At 37.2% G+C, this 22,182-nt stretch overlaps 3 protein-coding genes across 6 annotated transcripts in view; 2 read left to right on the top strand and 1 right to left on the bottom strand.

Moving 5' to 3' along the window:
- The first annotated feature begins 3,055 nt into the window (after window positions 1–3,055).
- On the top strand, window positions 3,056–6,663 carry LOC142980974 (protein Fer3-like). The gene is made up of 4 exons (XM_076126618.1): window positions 3,056–3,220; window positions 3,799–3,892; window positions 4,509–4,672; window positions 5,053–6,663. Exons 1-4 carry the CDS (start codon window positions 3,176–3,178, stop codon window positions 5,230–5,232), a joined length of 483 nt encoding a protein of 160 aa, XP_075982733.1. The 5' UTR covers window positions 3,056–3,175; the 3' UTR covers window positions 5,233–6,663.
- Window positions 6,664–7,156: 493 nt separating this feature from the next.
- Window positions 7,157–9,371, top strand: LOC142980973 (uncharacterized). The gene is made up of 2 exons (XM_076126617.1): window positions 7,157–7,527; window positions 7,826–9,371. Exons 1-2 carry the CDS (start codon window positions 7,507–7,509, stop codon window positions 9,356–9,358), a joined length of 1,554 nt encoding a protein of 517 aa, XP_075982732.1. The 5' UTR covers window positions 7,157–7,506; the 3' UTR covers window positions 9,359–9,371.
- Window positions 9,372–9,385: 14 nt separating this feature from the next.
- LOC142980972 (nephrin-like) overlaps window positions 9,386–22,182 on the bottom strand; it is a 173,831-nt gene continuing 161,034 nt past the window's right edge. For all 4 annotated transcript variants that reach the window (XM_076126612.1, XM_076126616.1, XM_076126614.1 and 1 more), the window contains 9 exons: window positions 18,467–18,667; window positions 17,934–18,097; window positions 15,396–15,549; window positions 14,885–15,015; window positions 14,003–14,162; window positions 13,333–13,671; window positions 12,682–12,981; window positions 11,983–12,159; window positions 9,386–11,492 (listed from right to left, as the gene is read on the bottom strand). In XM_076126612.1, the coding sequence (XP_075982727.1) occupies window positions 11,320–11,492; window positions 11,983–12,159; window positions 12,682–12,981; window positions 13,333–13,671; window positions 14,003–14,162; window positions 14,885–15,015; window positions 15,396–15,549; window positions 17,934–18,097; window positions 18,467–18,667 (1,799 nt within the window). In that variant the 3' untranslated portion in view covers window positions 9,386–11,319. The remainder of the gene's footprint in view (window positions 11,493–11,982; window positions 12,160–12,681; window positions 12,982–13,332; window positions 13,672–14,002; window positions 14,163–14,884; window positions 15,016–15,395; window positions 15,550–17,933; window positions 18,098–18,466; window positions 18,668–22,182) is intronic.

Here is a 22,182-nt window from a genome sequence, read left to right as displayed (position 1 = left end):
CGAAATAATTAAATATCAACTTAGGTCATTCTATAGGATTACTTATAATTGACTGCAACTGATCTCCCCAAGGCCCTCTGACGTTTTCCCTTTGATTATAAGCTAGAAAAAAGAATGAAGCATGTAAACCTGTGTAGATTAAGTTTAAATAGCGTTAATCTTATTTAAATAAGCGACGTAAAGATAAAATCTGTGCCCCAGCAAAATTTCACTCCTCTCATGCACAACAATTTTTCTGTTTCCTTGGCTCACACCTTTATAACAAACTTAATTTACCCCTCAACATTTATCCCCTAACCAGGGTACGCTGTAAAATCTTAGTTACGACTTATCTTAAAACGTTAAATTATCAGGATACCGAATCTCTTCTAACTCATTTTATCTAAATTAACAACCCGAATTAAATTTGTACCTGATTCATTCATACTCTCAATTCCTGATAGACAAACACCACACGAAAACACTTACTCACACAAACATACTTTACTCATTACTTAAACTCACACATCATCTACACGCAAAATTCACACAAGCAACGAATCATTCTTTTTTTATATTACTATCATTCATATTTGTTATTTTTATTGTTTCTCAATTACATACACAAACATAGAGTTTCTCATGTTGTTTCTGAATGTTAGCATCAGGGAGAGGCCTGGTGACCTGTAATACAGGTTTTATCAAACCTATCTCAGGCACCAGTCTCTCACAATGTTATGTTCCTATCTGCCTCAATGTATATGTTATAGAATTAAGGTACCATTGTGAAAGAGAAATAAATTATTATTATTATGTATGTCTTTTGCATATCTCGGGACTATAGAGTCCCGGACATTTAGAAGGCATGCGTGGGGCCGAAGCCAACAGGTAGAGGCCCATTTTAGACAACTTTAATCTTTCAAAAAATGTATGGTTACACACTCCGGTGACTATCCCTGTCTGCACTATAAAATGCATCCAAGGACAGTCACCGGACTGTGTGGAACTATGGAAAAACTAAAAGGAAAATCTACTTGGGCTATAGGGATGGGGTGCTGATGGACTGGAAAACTATGTATCTACGGGGACTATGGCGCCTGCCTATAACAATGTAAAACACGTATAAATGGCAGGCGGAGACTCGCCAACTCACAAACTGGGCCCCCCAAACTAGTCGCTCAAAATGCAACAAGGGGGCAACAGGGACGTGAGCGGCTGAAGGACGGAGAGGCCTCGCTGGACGTTAAACTCAGATCACTTGCTCCCTGAGGGTCCGGCATCACTGGCCCACTAGCCACTTACGCTCAGCATCCGTCCTCCGAACAGAGTGGGAGCTCTGCTCTCGCGACTCCACTCTGGGCGGCCAATGAAGGCAAGCCAGAGGCGGGGGACCGCTTCCTCGTCAGTTTTCACTCCGACCAGCCAACTAAGGCAAGCCGGAGATGAGGAAGGGTGACTTCCCCCTGGAGCACTCAGGTACCGCGGGGTCGCTACTCCCCGTCACCTCGCCTCGAGGTGCCCTGCGGGCTTATTATTATTATTATTGTAATCTTACAGAATACCGGTGCTATACTTATGTACCCACCTCTATAATTATAATGGATTTTTTTTGTTAGGTTAAGTAGGACTAGTAAACTGACAAATAGAAAGCATAACGCATAAAATATCACACTTGTCCACCGAAAATCGAAAATTAACATTTCTATACCACTCCCCTCAACACTGTGACAGGAGATTTACCCTATCTGCACCAATTTCGCGTCAAAATTGACAAATATAGGCAATATCTGCTGCAGTAGGACAAAGCTAGCCGTGACAAATCTGCCATCTGTCCGCGGGTCACGCCTATCTCGCTAATGCGATATGATCAATAACAGATTAACGCGATTCGAACATGCTTCGAATTATTTCTAGTTAGTGCAGGTGCATCGTGATTATATAGAAATTTACTAACTTAAGTTTATTAAGGTATATGAAGTACCTACCTACCTGGGTATAAGTACTTTTTATAAGATCTTTGACAATTTCGAGTATTCGAAGCTAATAAAACTAGGTATTCTCTTTCTACGCCTTATTATTATGAAATACTAGCAGCCCATCCCGGAATCGCCCGTTGAACCTAGTGAACCTTTAAAAATACACAGAAACGTTCCTCGCAAATCAGCCTATCAATACTTATAAGAGTGATTACAAAAATATAATACGAAATAGATACCTATGTCGTTCCATAAATGGATGTTTCACAATATTTTGTCAAATAATCCCCCTATTTATTTGTTTCAGCAGAAAGTTTTTTTAACCTGAATCGTAGTTGTTAAATTGAAAGTCAATGAAGAAATGAAAACGTGAATGCAGATCAAAGTGACACAGATGTTGGATGTTGGTGCAAGCTGCCTCCATGTTACGGGTAAGCTTTGAAAGTCGATACGATAGGCAACAAAATAATGCCTTTTATGTAAATTCTTTACTTCGCTGTAAGTAGTCAGAAAGACCTAAGAAAATGCAACAGTGGGATGATACTGATCAGAGACTTTTGAAATAAAAGCTTATACCATTTTTCTATTTGTTAGTATGAGACAAATACAAATGACACACGTTTTAAACAACGAAAAAATTAATTAAACTATATTAACAAGTTTTATACTAAAGTCACGAAAACGATAAAAAAAAGTCCAGTTTTGTTTATGCTAATCTTAAGATCAGATAAAAGTAGCTGCAAAATTATTCAACCTTGTATCTGAAGTGTACAAGAATTACACAATTTTCATGGCTTTTTGAGTAGAAACAGCAGTTTCAGTGTAAAATCCTGAGCAGCAGTCGATATCGTCCGCCTACTGCATCCGCTGTGACCAATAAGAGATGACCACCCTCATCTCACCCCTTCGACAGCCAATCAGAAGCGAGAAATCTGACGTTGCCATAGTTAAGGGTGCAATTTGGCTATAGAGGTTAAATTTTCAACCTTATAACCAAGCTGTAAGGTTAAATTTTGGTTGGTTTTCGATTTTAATAAAATGCGATGCTCACACTAGGGTATAGCGCGAAGATATAATAATTTGATTTAGTCCAGTTTGATATTTGGCGGGTCCTGGTCGGTCCACCAGCAGTAGTGTGTGATTGAGTGCGAGTGGCGCGGTGGTGGTGTGTCGTTTCATTCAGGTGTGTGTGCAAAGGTATCAAGATTCATTTCCCGCTGATGTCCTACGGCAGCGAGACGCCGCACGTTTGGAGCAGCTCAGCAGTATGTCATCATTGGCTTTTACTATTTACTTTTTCTTACACATTTTACTTGACAAGTCCCTGTTAGGTACCAATACCGTTAATCAATCGAATCAAAATAATCTGTGGTGTGAAAAGCAGTCCCTTCATGAAAAGTATACCAACTGCCTACGCCTAATTTAAACATCTTAAAAGGTAGGCTTAATTGTGTACTTCAACAAAATAAAACGAAACACTACTTCAGTTTAATCATTAAAACGTTTTAGGAGTGTCCGACGTACATATTGTAACTGTAACCTTGTTATATATTAATGAAACTGATGTTTAAAAGATTCATCACCGGATTATCTGCACAAATCTTTCGGTACTTGAATCCATGTAACTAAAGCACCTATTAGTAACCGCTCTTGAGTATTGACAAAAGAAGGAGGCAGAAGTTAAGGTTTTCAAAGAGCAATGGCCGTCGCCTTTGAAATTTGGTTTTTCACAGCTTATGTGTTCACAGCTAATTTCTTAGTGGCCTACTTTCTACCTTTAGATAATACACTATTTATTTCAGTGATAATTTCCATTAAATTGAAAAGTGTTATGTAACGTCAGGGTAGCGAGGTGTCGCCGTACGGGCCGCTGTGGGACGCTCCGCCGGCACCAGTGCCTTATCCAGACATCCTGGCCTTCCCGCCAGCCGACCTGGGTGAGTATTCTTATTCTTATTCACTCATTATTATCAACATTTTAAGAAGGGTTACCAAAAAAAGGTTTTGCTATGGGCTATCGAGATTTGAGCCTATTTCATCCGTGGAAATCTGATGTTTTCTGCATAAAAGGCAAAACGCTTCAATTATGTTAGTGGTTGAGAAAAGATATGAAGTCATTAAACATATTCCTTTAAAACAACAAAGATTCCCATGTCACACTAGTCACTAAATCTAGGCTCAAAATATAAAACAAATGGGAAAGGCGTTTTAAGACAACAACGCATTCTATTATCTTAACTAGACAAATGTTATGTTATTACCAGAAGAAATGCTTCGAACAGTCACAGGTAACGGTGTTCCTGTACAAAATGGTCGCCTCAATCCAGAAAACACGAGAAAATATTGACTAGTAAGCTCGAAAACCAATCTTTATTATGCTTTGGGGGGTCTTTACTTGCTTCATTGGTAGTAAACTTCATTTATCATCCCCAGTCTTTCTGCAAGACGTTGCATTTTTCGGAAAATTGACTCACTTCCCTGTGTCGGATTGAGCTGTAATTTTGCGGGATTGAGACTCCATACTTTTCCTTGATGAGCCTATTCTTTATGCAGTGTGGTCGGCGGCGGGCTGCGGGCGTGGTGGTGGCCGCGCCCCGCCCGGCGGCAAGAAGCCTCGGCGAAGAGTGGCCTCCGTGGCGCAGCGCCGCGCCGCGAACATCCGCGAGCGACGGAGAATGTTCAACCTCAATGAAGCCTTCGATAAACTGCGTAGAAAGGTAGGTTTTATTTGTAACATAGTTAAGTATTTTCCCTGAAATATGGAGAACATAATAGGGGTTTTAACCATACTCCTTTTCATCATATTTCTGTAAATGTGAACAGTTCAAAGACTCTAATAAATAATTAATAATAATGAAATTTAGAAGCAAGCGCCCCAACTCTAGATTACCTACCCTCAAATTATTTTTAATAAGTACCTACCTACTTGTTTTTTTACTTTAATTGTAATATTCTATTTTACGGATAGCACAGTGGATAGGATAGTTTTCATTTAGTGTCGCAGATGAGACTAGAAGCCATAGTGTCTGCATTTTATCAATTTTTCGTCGCTGTACCAGTCCGACGGAAGGATATTCTATGGTCAATTTCCCTTCAGGTACCAACATTTGCATACGAGAAGCGTCTCTCCCGCATCGAGACGCTGAGACTAGCCATCACGTACATCAGCTTCATGTGTGAACTGCTCCACGGGTCCCCGCAGCCACATCACCCACCACACGGCTCTCTCCATCCTCCAAGACATGTCTTTGATGCCGAAGTGCCGTGGTGTGCTTAGATGTACAAGATATTGTAGTCATACTTCTTAAAGTTTAATGCAAATGACTTTTACCATACGTTGCACGGAATTGAAAGCAAATCCTGCGTTTTACCCATAGAAAATATACTCGTAATAATACAAATAAAATAAGAACAGAACACGTTTTCTGTTTCCTATGGTTTTGGGTTTTATCTATTATGGATTGACTATTACCAGCGATACATCGGCAAATACGCAACATTGGTTGTAAGCCTCCAGCTTACACTATTGAAAGCAATCAAGATAAAATTAAATAATCTAAAAATGAAACGCATGATTCGTGTTGATTACCTACCGTGTAATATTTGTTATAAGTTATTGTGATGATGATAATATATAAGGTTGCGATATGGACGTCTGCGGGCAGTATGAGGTGTTTTGAATTATTTTGAAAACCTGTGGAAACCTGAGCCAAATGATTTCTACAGTGCATATAGCCGATAGCGCATCGGAAAATGGCACCATGTAAATCTACAGAGGTATGACTTGTCATGGCTGTTATCGTCATAGAGCTCGCTGGCGTCCAGATTGTGGCCTAACTGTCTACTGGAAGGTATGTGTCGGGCCCTGCCATGATGGTTAGTTGTGGTCTGTTGAAAGAAGTTTCGTGTGAAATATCTAGTCAAGTGTAGTGTGTCCAGCGAGTCTCGTGATTATTTATTGGTAACAAAACAATCATGAGAAGTTTGCATATTCAGTACTGCTTTTATTTTGCTACCCCATTAAAAGTTCTCTCAAGCGAGGAATTCACTTGACGGGCATGTCCACGGCAAGACTACGCAACGGTACATGCCAGGGTGTGTGCCAGACTGCCTGCGATGTTTCTACGCCAGCAAACGTTCCACAAACCTGTAGTTTCGAGGTCCGGCAAGTCCGTCTAGTGAATTCCCCGCTGAAATATGAATACGAGTACCCATTACCATGTTTTAAAGAACCATGATTTTCTTAGGTATAGTGTAAGACCTCTCGCTGGATAAACAGTAGTATCATAATTATTTATAAGTAGTGTTTACTGTTGTTGTTTTGACACATTATTTGTTTAATCTTGTTCAAAACTAGTCAACTTTTTTTATTTCTAGTCATTTTCTGAACTTATAATTTATGTTATTTTAAGCGATTGATCTTTACAGAATAGCTGCCATTTGGTCCCTTAATGCAAGAGATGTTGAAAATAATGTCAACAATTACTAATTATTTCGATTATTGTAAAGGATTGCGTAAAAATAGGGTTATTCCAAGTTCATTGTTTTGTCGTTTCTGGTGAACCACATCGTTTTAGTTAATTTATTTCATCAAATCGCAATTAAATATCAATATATTCAATAAGCTATATTTAGGTTTAAGTAGACACGATAATACGTCATAACTGATTGTAACTCTTGTCTTCCATTAGTTGTAATAAATATTATATTAATACGAATTAAAATGTTTTATTTTACATCAGTTGAATGTTTGTCACAGTATAAGACCCTTACTCCCGGTTTCTAAGTACATTTAGCGGTAGTTTATCTATTCAATAGCGTTTTTTAATATAAGTTTTAACGCTACTGAATAGATAAACTACTGCTAAATGTACCTCTGAAAGCAGGGGTTAGAGTCAGATAATCGACGGTGAGTTATCCGCTTGTTTGGACATTCTCTTTTTACTAGATATTTATTCATGCATGCATATAAAATCAAGCCTTTTTCCCAAAGCAGAGAATGTCGAGCGTGGCAAAAACAAGACGGAAGAAGAAATGCGGCAGAAATGCCCTTGTTACAACACGTTTGAAATTGAAACAATAATATAACTTGTATCTACCTCTTACGCATGTAATTGCTTTTTAATAACTTATGATGCACCTTGTTCTTCTCATGTCACGATGCATTTGTTGGACGTTCATAGCTACATCGATTTTAACTTTCATCAGTTGGTAACGATTTTCTCTCACATCTTAACGCCTCTTAGGTCTGACTTTATTAATATTACTTTAACGACGACCTGATACTTGCATTTATGAATAAGTGAATAATTAGTGATTATAATGTTTATAATGTGGGTACTTACGACCTAAAATGAATTCTTATTAAATTGAACAACAGCATTTTTGTGATGATTAGCTAATCGCTTCATAACTTTATTTGAGTCATAATCCTTTAATGAGTGCTTTCTCTATCTCGTGTCCATATAAATCTAGGGCAGACTTTTAAATGTGTTAGTCTAAATCGTGCGTGTTTGTGTAAAGTTGTTCTGTGTTGTGTTTAAGTGAAAATATGCGTCGGTTAATTATAAATGTGAGTATTTTGCGCACAATTGGTTACCTTCTCGCAATAATACCCGTAAATGCTCTATAGAAACGAAGATTTAATCCATTTGATTCGATTTATTCCGTTATACATTGATGAAATCAGTCAAACCATAACAGTCATCGACTGAAAACCTTTAAAGCTACAAATAACTAATGTTGAAATTAAACCACTTTTTTATTTCATCACGAACTTAAAATTATAATACGCTATACTATTTTGAAAACCCAATAGATAACGTGTATCAATAGGTACTGTTTTGTAAATAAAGCGTTATTTCTTACAGTGTCTGCTTCTGGCAACCATCGTGGCAGCGGAATCAAACGAACGAGAAAAACGGCACATCGGCTTCATCAAGAATCTAATCAGCTCCGTACTCTTCGGAGGCAGTAGCACAAGAGACATACCACCTCCCCCTGTTTTACAACAAGACACTGAATACGAACTTTACAGAGTTCCTGGCTTCGAAGATGTGTTAGTCCGAGCCAAACCAACACTTATCGAAAGAACTGTAGTACGTCGACCCGAAGAAGTAATTAAAATCAATCCATTAGAAGCGTATATCGGAACAAATAATCCTCAAGAAACAGTAGTTGCTTTTCAAAATGTGAACAACTTACTTTCAACCGAAATAGTGAACCGGCAAGAGAGTGGCCTGATCAGAGAGACAATGGTACCTATTGTTTCGAGTTTAGGCAACTATGTGGTTGAAGAAGAAATCGTTGCGGCTCCAGTTATTGAAGAAATTGTGCAGCCTGTTATACCAGAAGTGGTGAAACCTTACGAAACTGATGTGAAGATTGAACTGCCGTATAAACCGAATTATTCTTACAAACAAATAGAGAGGAATTTACCGGTCATGACGTATACAGCTCGGAACAATCCCGACGTTGTGGTAAGACAAAGAATAGACTTAGCTTCTAGTCTACCAATGTGTGTGAAACAAAGGATCGATGGAGTAGTTTCTTTAGGTGCAAATCCTCAACAAATACATCAATCTGGTGTTGGAAGATATGCTCATTTGATTGAACAATTTTCTCACAATTCTAATGAGCCGATTAAAGTGACAGTACTTCATAATAACGAGCAAGAGGATACTAAAAAGAAAGAAGTAAGACCATTACCTTTAAAGCATTCACATGACGAAAATAAAGAAGGGAAACCCGTTTCAACACCAAAGGACAATGCACATGATGCCAAAGGAATCTCGGAAGAAACGATTAAAATATCACAAACTTTATGGCCGATGCCTCCGCAATACATTTCAGCAACAACTTCAGAACTTAATAAACCTAAAGTAAACGATCAAGATACTAAAACAAATGTTAAAACATCGGACAATAATGTCAAAACGAACAATGTAAATGAGAATATTGTAAACGCAGCAGACCATGTTTCTAAAGACGGCACTGTCTCGCATTATGTGTATAAGCAAGTTACTCATGACAAACCAAATGTAGTCAGTCTTGCTAGACAAAAAGATACGGCGGACACAGCCAGTACTAATTCACCGTTAGATAGTAGCTACGTCTACGTCCCACCAGTTATAAACACCGAACCACCAAAACAAGTGACGGTAACTGCTAGTCCTTTTGTCAACAAACCTAATACTGGAAATGTTGGAAAACATAAAGAAAATCCGTTATTGCAGAGGGAAAGGGAGAATTTTAGAAATAACCCTATTGTAGTCACAGAAGGGAACTATATTTACAGTATCAATAAAAACGATGGGAATATTTTAAGTGTTAGAAAGAATGAAAATGCAGGAGCAGTAGTTAATAAGTCTCAGTCTGGAAGAGGGGATATTCCTGGTCAATAAAACAAATTTGGTTTTAAATATTTATTAATAGATTTTCTTAATTTAATACGTCTAGTATAAGCTTTAATAATAAACAAATCTATAATTTAAAGCCTATCTTTTATTCGTTGGAACCTTTTAGGAGACATGGCACAGATACAAGTGGTTTACATAAATTTCAGCGTATATTGTAAATTAATAAATGCATTATAATATGTAACTATTTAAAAAGACACTTTTGCTTTTCACAAGGCTGAAGATTATATTTATTTATCTATGCATCACATGTTTTCGAAATTGGCAAGGTAAAATTTTTGAGTGCAATTTGAACACTGTCTGGAAATTGACATATTAATTGAAGATCTTAGAATACATTGTTCAAATTATAAATTAAATCATCTTTTACAATTACAAGAAAAGAAGAAGTTACAATAAGGAATATTTCAGTATAAAGTCACAAATTAGGCCATATTACGTCATGATACAATTTTTCATATAAATAACCTAAAATTCTAAACTAAAATGGATCACCTTGTTCTTTCCAAATAAGCGTTCGCTTTTACAAAGCCTTTTCGAAAGTTGTTACAACAGCGCAGTTTTGATAAAGAGTAAATAGATGGCGCAGTAATACCTTGTTTGCACATTTGAACACAGGGAAGACATAACACTCATAATTAGCGCACTAGATGGCGCTGATTGTTCGATGCATATTTCATTTGTCTTTATAACTCTAAAAGGTATGAAAGCTAGAACGTTAAAGACCAAGTACGGGTATAAGGTCCCGTTTTTTCTTTACTAGCTTGTAAAGTCATTGTTATTGGAAATACATTTCGAATGTTTTATTTGTGTACGAATTCTAATGAAACTTATAAAACAAGACTTTCCTGCGCCACTTTGCTTAAAGTAATAATAAAATCGGTTTATATTTTTACACTTCTTATTCTGTACTAGGTAGTGTAATAGTTACCTCTGTTTGCAAGTCAGACGGTAAAATAATCTCATAATTTTATGTACAAATCTTGCTAGTTTTACTGGCAAGGATATATTGAAACCTGTACCTAGTAGGTACAAATATATTTATATAACAATTAAACGTTTATAGAGATAATCTGAACATAAAAAATAAATTTAATTCCTTTATTTTTCGCTCCAGCAGTAGGTACAATACAGACACGACAGATTTCAGTACAAAACGTTAAACATAGAAATAACTTTTATGCCAACTTTTATTACTCCTGGTTAAATATCAGATAGTTCAGTTTATCTATTGGATACTTTATCCGACAGTTATCCATAAGCCTGGAATTTGGCATGATCTTTCTTATATGATTTTAATATAAACATTTATCTTAGCCACTTGTCAATCAGCCTTATTTAAAATGAAATACAATAACATACAGCGATGGTTTTCATGGTAGCGGGGTTATGAGTTCAACAATTTGATATGATAGGACATCAAATGTACAATATTGTAAGACTATACTTGGTTATTTATGATAACATATTCGACCGAAACATAGGTCAATCTGAGAATAAGGCAGGTCTATAAGTGCCTTCCCAACGTATTCGGCAGCTGATATATCACGTAGGTAGAAGTTCAGAAAGAATGTGACTGCATCGTACGTGACCGATGTAAATTGCATCACTTTACCACGGAACCCGTGTGAAGTTCAAAGCAGTTCAGTTTCAGAGTGTGCAAAGTGTCTATATTTTAGATCACCCGTGCTTCTTTCGTTTAGCCACGTAACAAATTATAGACACAAAACTCTCAAATTCGAAATACAATAAGACAAGTAAAAAACTGCGTAGTTTAGTATTTGTTTCATCGAAATACGTCAGGGGCGCTGATCAGTTGTTCATACTAAAATTTCTCAAGAGCTTATTACTTGAGTCTCGATTTTCGCGGAAAAAGCTATGAAATGTTCACTAGTAAACAAAAATAACCAAGTACAGCATCACCATCACCATTATAAAAAGTCAGTTCACACGGCACTTTCTCTATGTAAAGTTAGAGTAACATCAGGTGGTGGAGGTTCGTGCCATCGCTCCCAGGCCGGCTTGCGTCTCCTGTCCACGGGCGGCCCTGAATCTCCTGACCCGTCCGAGTAACCGCTGCTGCAGGATCGAAGACTGCATGATGCGTGTACTTTGTGCTCTGGAATAAGAAAACATAAAGATGAAATAATTCACTTTTTATTTATTTATTCATTCATTTTTTAAGGTTTATATTTGGGACGGACTCGTCGGGGAAGTTTTTGTTTGATTTTTCAGAAATAGATTTGACCCCAAGTATACCATCATAGACTTATCATACTTAAACGTAGAACTACACGAAAACTAAAGTGATTACATTTAGGTCTTGTATGGTGGCAGCCAATACATTAATGGTAGTTGAGGAAAGTTTAAACATAGTGCTATGTAAAAAATAATCTAATTCAATGAACTCTGTATTAAAAAGAGTGTAAGGCCTGTTAATAGTGCAATTTCTATTTTATCGAACTCGCCAATTTATACATTAGTTTACAGAATATCACTTACTTGCAGAACATCAATAATAAAAATTTAAAATCAGTTTTTTCTATTCAAAATATTTCAAATACATGCAGATATTTCCATCGTTAGTAAGTATGGTATAATGCAATTACCTCCAATATTATCCAGATAATTCCTAGCGACATCGTCGAGCTGCAACACCTGTATAACAGGCGTGGGTTTGTTCCGTGGTCTCCGCGCCAGTCGCACCACTAGTACCGTGGATATTATGAACACTGCCACCAGGATCACTGCTCCCACTGATATTCCCACGTCTTTCTCTAATAGGACTGAAAAGAAAGAGAGGAGAGATATGTCGTTAATAATTGTGAGTATAATTAATGATATGGTGAGTGCAGACCTAAGTTAAGACAGATTTGACTCAAAGCAACAGTTTGTCATAAGTTAAGTTTTTCGAATGAAGTTGAAATGGTTCGTTTCTAGGTATTACGTAAGAAGCACAATGAGCGGGTAGTTCTATGTCCATTTCATAGATGGCGTTATAAGGCTTTCGAGAAAGCGCCATCTATCGGTTAGAGTATATCAAGTTTTAAAATAGGGTTGTAACTTCTCCCTAACGTTGGGGTTGTTTCATTTGTGTTGGATGTATTGTGCTTTGTTCATAAAGTTCGCCCATAGAGGCCTCTACTTGCTATTGTTGAAAACTTATTACTAAAACTAGTTCGTGAGGGTTAAATTACCTTTTGTTTCCTAATCATTTTACTATTAAACTTGTTGAGGTTTCAAAGTTATAGTTACTAACTAGTTTAAATTGCTTTAGGATAAACTATGATAACTGAGTTAAAACTTACAATGCCACCAGGGCGGATCAGCTTCATGTAGCAAGGTATCTGTCGGCCTTAGCAACAGAGGGGTTGAACATCCATATCTGTTACAAGCTCTGGCCCCGGCTTCGTCCCCTCTCCGGACTCTTCCTAGAGCGGCTCGTACCGCTAGTCGGCCCCCCATTGCGTTCCCACTGTTGCCCGGCCCGGCCGCAGCTAGAGCCCGCCCGGTACCAAAACCCATGCTGGCTCGACGCTCCAGGACCAATGAGGAGTTGCTTTCGGACATACGCCAGACGGAGACTTCGTAGTATGTTGCGTTTTCGACTGGAATATAGTAAAATATAGAGTTAGTTCGACCTTAAAATTAAAAACATTTAGTGTTGACTTGTGATGAGTACAAAGTGAAACATTTAAAATTAACTGCAAAAGTCGTTCCAATCCAACGAAGGAGATAAAGGCGCGCTCTAGAGAGTACTAGCTCGAATCAGATATTCATACAAAATTTTTCAATGTAGAATAATAGAGGTAGTGAATACCGCTACTGAATCTAATCCTTTAGCCTACATTTACATATATTATAGGCCATAGTGAAATGATAAGGAAATCGTTGGGTTATTGACAAATTATATTCAAATGACGTCACAGATTAATAAAAAGATTGGATTTAACACATACCTGGTATACACCTCATCTGGAACTCCCCAAATTCATAAGCAATATCACATTGATGTGGCTGTGGAGGCCTCAGATGCTCAAAACTAAAGGTCCTGTCACAGGCTTCTTCCTGCGACGCGACCCCATTACTCGCCTCGCACGACGCTTTAAGTGTCTCGGCTAGTGGTCCAGTGATCTGGTCTAGCGGGAGTATGGGAGAGCCTGTAGTCAAGTGCTGTACTTCGAAGTTAGAAGGTTGTAAGTGCCAGAAGTACGTGTCGGGAGCTGGTAACGCCTTGACGTTGCAGTGGATGGTTTCTTTGACCATTCTGATGCCGATGCCTGTGCATTCTGGTGGATCTGGAAGTTGATAATATAAGCATAAGATAGTTAGCCAATTTTTGTCGGAATTATTAGATTTAAGGTAACCCCAGACCTTTGAAATGTTGTCTATACTTGAATTGATTATCATTTGCTTCGGCGCTGAAGATCTCTTAGGCAAATACTATCCTTCTCTTTTAAAATGGTATTCCTAGGCTAGAAACCACGATCTAATCTTTGACAGACAAAAAGGAGACGCAAGCTTTAATTTTGCGAGCGCGGTCGTCCTTTTCTCAAATCATTTCGTCATATTTTTGAACTTTCATAATTTACTATTATTCCGTATTGACTGCGTCCGTATAATACTTACAAAAAACTGTAATAGATATGTTATCAGATCTTGTCTCTCCGATGTTGTTGGCAGCGGCGCAGCTGTACCGTCCTGCATGAGCTCGCGTTGCCTCCTCCACCAGAAGCTGCTGGGAAAACGTCTCGTCTCCCCATATACTGCCTGGCTTTATTTCTATATCCTGTAACATGTAAATCGTAAGAATATTGTCTTGATTGCTTTGTCGGATAACAAGTGTGACGCCAGGGGTTTCCTAATGCCCTAGATATCCGATATCAATAAAAAAATGCTCCATGAATTGTATTATGACTGATGACTAGTTAAATAATGAATTATGAACTGTGTTCGCGTAAAAAGATTTTCAAGGGTTTAATGAAAAGTATCTTAAGTAATACTGGCCATAAAATCTATACTTATCTATACTAATATTATAAAGCTGAAGAGTTTGTTTGTTTGTTTGATTGTTTGTTTGTTTGAACGCGCTAATCTCAGGAACTACGGGTCTGATTTGAAAAATTCTTTCAGTATTAGATAGCCCATTTATCGAGGAAGGCTATAAGCTATATATACCAATAGGAGCAGAGTATCAGTAAAAAATGTTACAAAAACGGGGGAAAAAATCACCCATTCTCTCTTATGTGACGCAAGCGAAGTTGCGGGGGTCAGTTAGTATGTAAATAATTTCATTAAAATCCATTTAGTGGTTTTTGACACGTACATTTATATTCACGATTTTTTAATACTAACAATATAAAATTAGATATACAATAATTTTTATATCTATAACGGGTTGCTAAGCTCGCATTTAGGGAGCATTTACCTTCGAAGGGACTCGCGTACAACATTATTATCTTTTCATCAAGAACCTAAGTCGTGTGTAAATACATTTTTAATGACACTTACGTTAAAGTACCACATGAACCTCTCGACGGGAGGGTTGGCTCTGACGTCACACTCTAAGTGCAGCGAGTCCAGCTCCACCACCTCGTTGCCGTTGGCGTCTCCTAGTCTTATTAGGTCCACCATTGGACTATCTGAAAATTACATAAGATTTGAAAATAAGAAGTTGTGGGCAGGTGTCGACGGCAGTGATGCTAAGTAAATAGTAAATACCGAGTATTAAAGTTAACTGTCAAAATAACATTTTACAACAATTGGAAACTCCCTGTTTCTGTCGGTATAGCTTGGTTAAATTTACCTCTACAGTGTTCCGCAAAGATTATTTGATTATCTTCAAAATAGTGTAACACTGTACATATAAATAATATTGAAAATTATCATCATTTCAAGGACGTTTTTCTTTAGCACTACCAAAGCCATTTAGTGCTGAAGACGGAAAAGTTTAGGTGCCGAAAACCAGCGCTGAAAGCACAATTGTTGAACGTGGAACTCTCGGTTTTTTGAAGATACTTACAAGTAACATTAAGTGTAAAGACATCAGCCTTGGATCCTCTACTCGGCGCCATGACAGGGTTCGTAGCGACACACGCCAGCGTCGCGCCGTTGTCGATCACGGCTGGACTTAGCTCCAAGAACGATACAGCAGTCAGAGTAGAATTGTACCACGTCTGAAATACAACGAAAGAACGGTTTAAGAAGACGCACATTTACATACTTATTTATGTAGTTTTTAAACGATCTGTGGGTTAAGCAGCCGTTAGCGCGGTCATTCCATAGATAGGAATCCGCATAGTGGTATTTGAGATGGGCGCCTCCGTGCTTTGGAGGGCAAGTAAAAGGTCGGTCCCGGTTGTTGTCTACTAAGATAACAGTCGTTAAGCCCTGTCAAAGCCCCCCCGGGCGGCTTGAACAACTTTGACACTAGGTTGACCACTAACCATACGATAAACAACAACAACAAAGTAACTTATACATCTCGAATCGAAGAATCGGGAAAAATACTTATGGTGATTGTTAGAAACATAAGATTGAAACTTTACGAAGGAAACAAACATAGGTGACCACTATCTCTGTTTTTTATTTTTATGTAAAGTTGTTTAAGCCGCCCGAAAAGCCTTTTGACACGGCTTATCGGATGTTACTTTGATAGACAACAACATGGAGCGACTTTTTACGTGTTCTCCGCAGTACAGCATAGTGATATTATTATTTAAATAACCGTGTCAAAGTTGTGAATGAGTGCCTCAAAGGCTTCAACTATCACTGTGACATTTATTCAGATTTCGTTTGTGATTTATTTATTTATACAACTTATTTATTTTTTTGAAATCCACATAAGCTCACAGTTACGAAAGGCAAATTAATGATTGTACCTAATTGTGATGTGGTCTTTTGAGTGCCAAAAATTAAATGAGTATTTTATTAAATTGTTTCTAAGTTTCCTTCCTTATAGTTTACTTGTGAAGATTCAATCAAAGTTAATTGATGTTGACACAAAACAACCAAAATAGCCACAGGTAATGACAAAAGCAATCAATAATCCAAAAATGTGATATCGACTTTCAAGAGTATTATTTACACGAACGTAAAAAGCCTGAAAGCTTTTCTATGTAGCCTAATGACTGGCCATGTAACAAATACCTAATAACCTCGAAATATCGTTGTAATACCGTCAAGACAAAGGTGGCAGGTACGCGCTACTTTTTAAGACATTAGCCGGTACAAACATTTGCTGATGACATTTCGTGATGTGGGTCACAAAAGTTCGTCTCAAGTTTGTGTTTTGGGTACACGATTAGTTATCCTGTGGTTATTATCTGCTAGTTTTGATAGGATACCATTTTTCGTGATATTGACACTACCGAAAATTACAGGCAATGAAAGGAAGGGGAAACTTTGTGTTAGAGCAATTCAGGATTAACTCCTAGAAAGAGATACTGCTTTACACTACCAAAATCGAAATCAAATCATTTATTCATTTAAGTCAAATGCTGACAATTATGATAGTTAATGATACAGAGAGTGAATGCTGACAATTATGAGAGTCAATGATACAGAGAGTGAATGCTGACAATTATGATAGTCAATGATACAGAGAGTGAATGCTTACGCTTATGAAAGTCAATGATAGAGAGTGAGTCTACCGCCAGTTCGGAAGGTAGTAGCCTACTCGTATCTCGCTATCTCTTTCTCTCGGTACAAATTGGATTGTAGATGGGCAGTTTGGTATTTTTTAGAGCACGATAAGACAAAACACGTAACGGGAATAATAGTAGACATTTTTTCACCATCATCAGTGTCTGTCGGTAACTAACAATGAATCATACGCTATAATCGATTACGCGCGTTGATGATTGACACAAAGTAATTACTGCATCTTTCTAAGTTAATTGATTTTCTTCGGTTTTCGCTTCCGTTATTGCTTCACTGCAAGTTTTAGTGAGAGTCATCGTGACTCACTCTTTTGTGTATTGCTAATTACTTTTTGTTGTATTATGGTATTAAATAAAGTGTATTAAACCACTGATATCAAAAGTTATCTGCAAGCAAGTGCCATTTAAAAAAATATGATTTGCCGATACATATAAAAGAGCGATTTCCTACTTTTCGACTAACTTTTTTAAGAAAATTTCATCAGCGCCTCTAGCGGGTTCCATACGAACTATGCATAAAGTACATTTCAAATACCAAACAAACGTAAGACGTCTCGCATGTTTCTCGTAATTTGCTATTTCCGTACCTTATTATTAAGCTTGTTTGTTAAATATAGGGCAGTTATAGTAAGCAATAAATATATATGAAAAGAAGCAGTTTCACTCATATTTCTAACGATTGCATATCGTCGGGGATAGTGCAAAGCCGCGTATCTAGGATTACATTTACATTGGATAATACCGCACTATCCCCGACGATATTGAATTTCTTAGTCCTGGCTGGTTTTAATTATAATGTCCAGTGTCCATGTCCGCTCAAAATATAAGATACTATTACGGCAAAAAATAAAACATAGTTTTAAAATAAGGCAGAAGACAGAGTAGATTTTAAATCTTACCTGATTGCTATGATGTGTAAGATGTTTATGATCGAGCCACCACGACAGCTCGGGTTGCGGGTACGAACCCCGCGCCGTGCACTGCGCGAGCGCAACCGCGCCGGCGCGTAGTGCATCGCCCATCGTTCCGCGCACCCAGTGTATTGACACGTTGTATGCAGGTACTGAAGAGAAATGAGAAGCATTTGAATCACAGACTTAGAAAAGGAGGTTCTGAGAGCTTCTTTGATGTTATTTTTTATCATTACTTTTATATCATTATTCACAGTTCACAGATTCATCATGGTATTCAATCATTGAATTATCGTGATAAGACTTTTTTTTAGCATTCGATTGTGAGCCAAATATTACAAAAGTAAAAAATCGATGTGATAACGAATAATTTCATAAAGTTTAATCTTCTACAACATAGATGGCGTTACTAACATGTTCTAGTCGAGACACCAATAGCATAAATCCTGTTGCAGAACATCAATATTTTTCTTGCGTAATCCTTAGAAGTATGCTGAAAAATACACTTCAAAATTACTTACAATAAAGTTCAATTTCCAACGTAGCAGCAATAGGTGGCGCTAGATGAGTGTTGGAGGCTCTACACGAGAGGGCAGCAGCATTGTCCCTGGTTAGAGGGAGATAGAGCTCGTTCTCTCGTACCGTGGGTATGTCGCTGTCCCCGTCCGACGCGTCCACCAGCGTGTCGCCGGAGTACCAGCTGATTCGGGGAGGGGGGCGACCTGGGGGTGAAAAAGAGAGTAAAATTAAGTATAACTTGGGTTTCCCGCTTTCTAGCCACGAAAGCAATTTTTTTTGTTGTTACAGTCCGAGTGTCACAGGAATTAAATAAAAAATAAGCTTCCTTGTTTCTCACAGAAAAAGGGATGTAAAAAATAGCATAAGCGTACTGCTAAATTAAAGTTTTTCGGACTTGACTAATGACTGATGTTTGTAGATCTCGCATTAAACTAGTGTTTCAAAAAGTTGTTCAAAATAAAATACCATTAGAAGTATTCTTGTCAGAGATCACAGCGAAGTCATGCTAGTGTAAGTCGTATTTCTTTCATAGAAAAACTTTTCCAATAAAGGTGTTTCTTTGTACTTTTGCCACGTGCAGCTACCATGTAGTTCCAAAGCAGTCTAAACTCTATCCGATAGCAAGAGAGGTGTCTGGTGTAAAATTTAACAAGCTTTGATAACTTTAAAGTATCACCAGTTTTGTTCGAAAGAAGAAAAGTTTAGTAGCACATTTTCTTTGCGAATACCTGACTTGAAATTGTACTTGGACTGAAACTTTTAACTGAGACTTTTCCAATAGAGTAGAGATAATACACCTTGTTACCTGTCTGATATTCCGTGCCTTTGTAATTCTTTCGAAGAGAACATTTTTGTACGTGATCACTGGATCAGTAGCGCGATTACGAAGTGTATTGTATTCGAGCCGACTGTTGTATTTACTCGCAAGTATTAAACTTTTGTCATACATAAAATTTTCACTGGATACAATTCAATCGCTTATTGCGCATTCATCATCGTTATTGTTTTTTGCAATAAAAATGTCTGCAATACAATAATGAACGTAAAAGCGTTTCCTGATCGCCCCTCAGCACTCAGCTCACTTTTTTCATTTCAACGGAAAGCAATGCAATGCGCAATGCACTAATGTGATAACCATCTATCTGGATCGTTAAACTAGTTAATGAAGGAGCTAATAACGGGTATTTTGTAGTTAAAATTATTGGCAAATGAGGGGCCATTAACTGACGAAATGCGACGACGCTTAACCATTAATTATTCGGAGGTAAACCGCATGGGTTTACCGCTAAACCGGCTGTTTAGTTAGTCATGAATCTACTGAGATTTGGATAGATTTGCACACGTACGGGGTATATACCTTTAGTGCGTGTTTATAAATTATGCTTTACGTTCTTGTTTGTAGTCATTTGTTTGTGTTTAGTAATGATAGGAATAAAGTATCTTTTTGAAGAAATTTGCGCTGGATTTGGTTTTCTCAGCAATTTTTCATTGGGGTATTTAACTTGAAATTTATAATTAACTAAAAACGATATTTAAAAAGAAACTCCTAATGATGTCTGCTAGTAAATCGAACTTGGAACCACCGTAGTCGTGTGGAAATTAGTAATTTTTGCGCTAAATATGTACCTAGTTATAAATCAGTATAAAATATTACAGATTTATAAGTACAGTTTAATATACCAGAAATACCATGAAACTACGCTCTGAAGATAGGCTAAGGACAAAGGTTAAAAAATATTTTTTATAAAAAAGTATCTATCTAAAGATGGAAACTATTTGCTTACTAAACATTAAACTATGCAGTTTTGTTTAAGAAATAAAGGCAAAGTGCAACTGTTAATTTACGACCACCTGAGGTTAATGACGTCATAAAGCCCGGTAATGTTCTTATTTAAAAGATAATGCAAATACCATTTGTTAAAGTAATGTGAGCACTTTAAGAAAGATGTGCTTAGGTGTTTTTGTCACGTGAAATTAATGAAAGAGATTGACTTACTAGATTACGGTAACTAAGTAGATGCTTAGCGTATTTTTGAGATGAGAATAAGGTTTTGTCTTTATTAGTAAAAGCTAGGTTACGTAATGCTGGAGAGGAGACGATTAAAATAATTTCTTTATTTTATTTTTATAATGTTAAGTGTCATATACCTTAAGCAGAAGCAGGTATGTATTGAACAGCCTGCGTATCGCCAGTTTTGCGTTTAAAATTTTCGTCATCCTGTTATAGGTGTTGAAACTAGAAAAAAAAGACCAATAGTCCTTTGACCGACCCGGGTATCGACCCCGAGATCTTGACAGATAATCATCTGTCGTATGAGATATACTAACGCTCTCATCATAGAGGTAGTCAGAATTAAAAACAGGAGGCGTAAGAGACGAGAAAGGGTGATGGAATGCTGTCGTATCCTCCACCTGCACTTCTCTTCTACATTTCTTGTTTTCATATTTCATCTTCCTCGCAGAAGTGTGAAGCTTTTTTCAGACAGACAAAGGTAAAAGACACGTACTTTTTATGTCGTAAGTATCTTTCGACAAGACTCGACACTTTTACATATTTAAAAGACATAACGTCACATTTACATCTCGGTTTTCATTCACGGAGAACAATAGATAAGCGTGTTTTCGCTCTATACGTCAAGTGACACGAACAAATACGAATTTATACGAGTGCATACGAACTTTTAAGCATCGTATGTGCTCGTAAAAGGTCGGCATGTGTCGCCAGAATGATATAAGAGCGTGTGAAAATGAGCTCATGTACGCTGGAAATGCGCTAGGCGAGGAAATGCTTTTACTGTGAGGGTAAGAAGCTAAGAAGTAGGTGTTCTAGAACATAGAAAAACTCTGTCTGGATGTAATCGATTAAGTTTTTATGAAGGGTCTGGTGTCACGTTAGTTAAAATCGGCTGGCATGTGTGATAGCATGTTATAATCCATACTAATAAGTATTATTCACGCGAAAGTCTCTCCGTTCGTTACGCTTTAACGGCTAAACCGTCAAATAAATGTTGACGAATTTCAATAATAATATGGACACTTGACATAGTGGAAGACCCTAGATCGAAAATAAGCTTTACTATTTCAAATAGTAGTCTTAAGATATGATATTTATACGCGAACGAATCCGCGTGTGTCAGCTAGTATGTATAATAATATTAACATGTTTGGGGCTAAAAAGTAAAAAGATATGTGTTTTGTGCAGACCATGCCTTTTCCTTTAGTTTTTTTTATGAAAATGAATTTATTTAAAACAAGTTTCCTTATAAAAAATACAAATCTCAACCTTTCTCTAAAAGCTACGAAAATATTGAGACGAAGAAATGGTATTATTTCAAGTTCCTATTATATTATTAATTAAAACATTGTTTGGCGATACATAAATAAACAAGATGGCTTTCTAAGTCCACGGTTTGTTTGCGTCAAATTGTTTATTGTTTAAACAATACAATATATAAGAATAGTAGGATTGTGAACAGGATGACCTCGTTATTGATAAATATCTTTCAGAAATCGGAGTATTTTGATATTATACATCTACTACAAAGATCTGAAGAATTTGTTTGTTTGTTTGAACGTGCTAATCTTAGAAACTACTCGTCCGGTTTGAAAAAATCTTTCAGTGTTAGAGATTTCTATTTATCGAGGAAGGCTATAGGTTATATATCATCACGCTACGACCAATAGGAGCAGTAAAAAATGTTACAAAAACGGGGAAAAT

Source organism: Anticarsia gemmatalis, chromosome 19 (genome assembly GCF_050436995.1).
Source record: "Anticarsia gemmatalis isolate Benzon Research Colony breed Stoneville strain chromosome 19, ilAntGemm2 primary, whole genome shotgun sequence".
In the NCBI taxonomy this organism is placed as follows: Eukaryota; Metazoa; Arthropoda; class Insecta; order Lepidoptera; family Erebidae; genus Anticarsia; species Anticarsia gemmatalis.
This window is presented reverse-complemented; position numbering and strand designations above follow the sequence as displayed.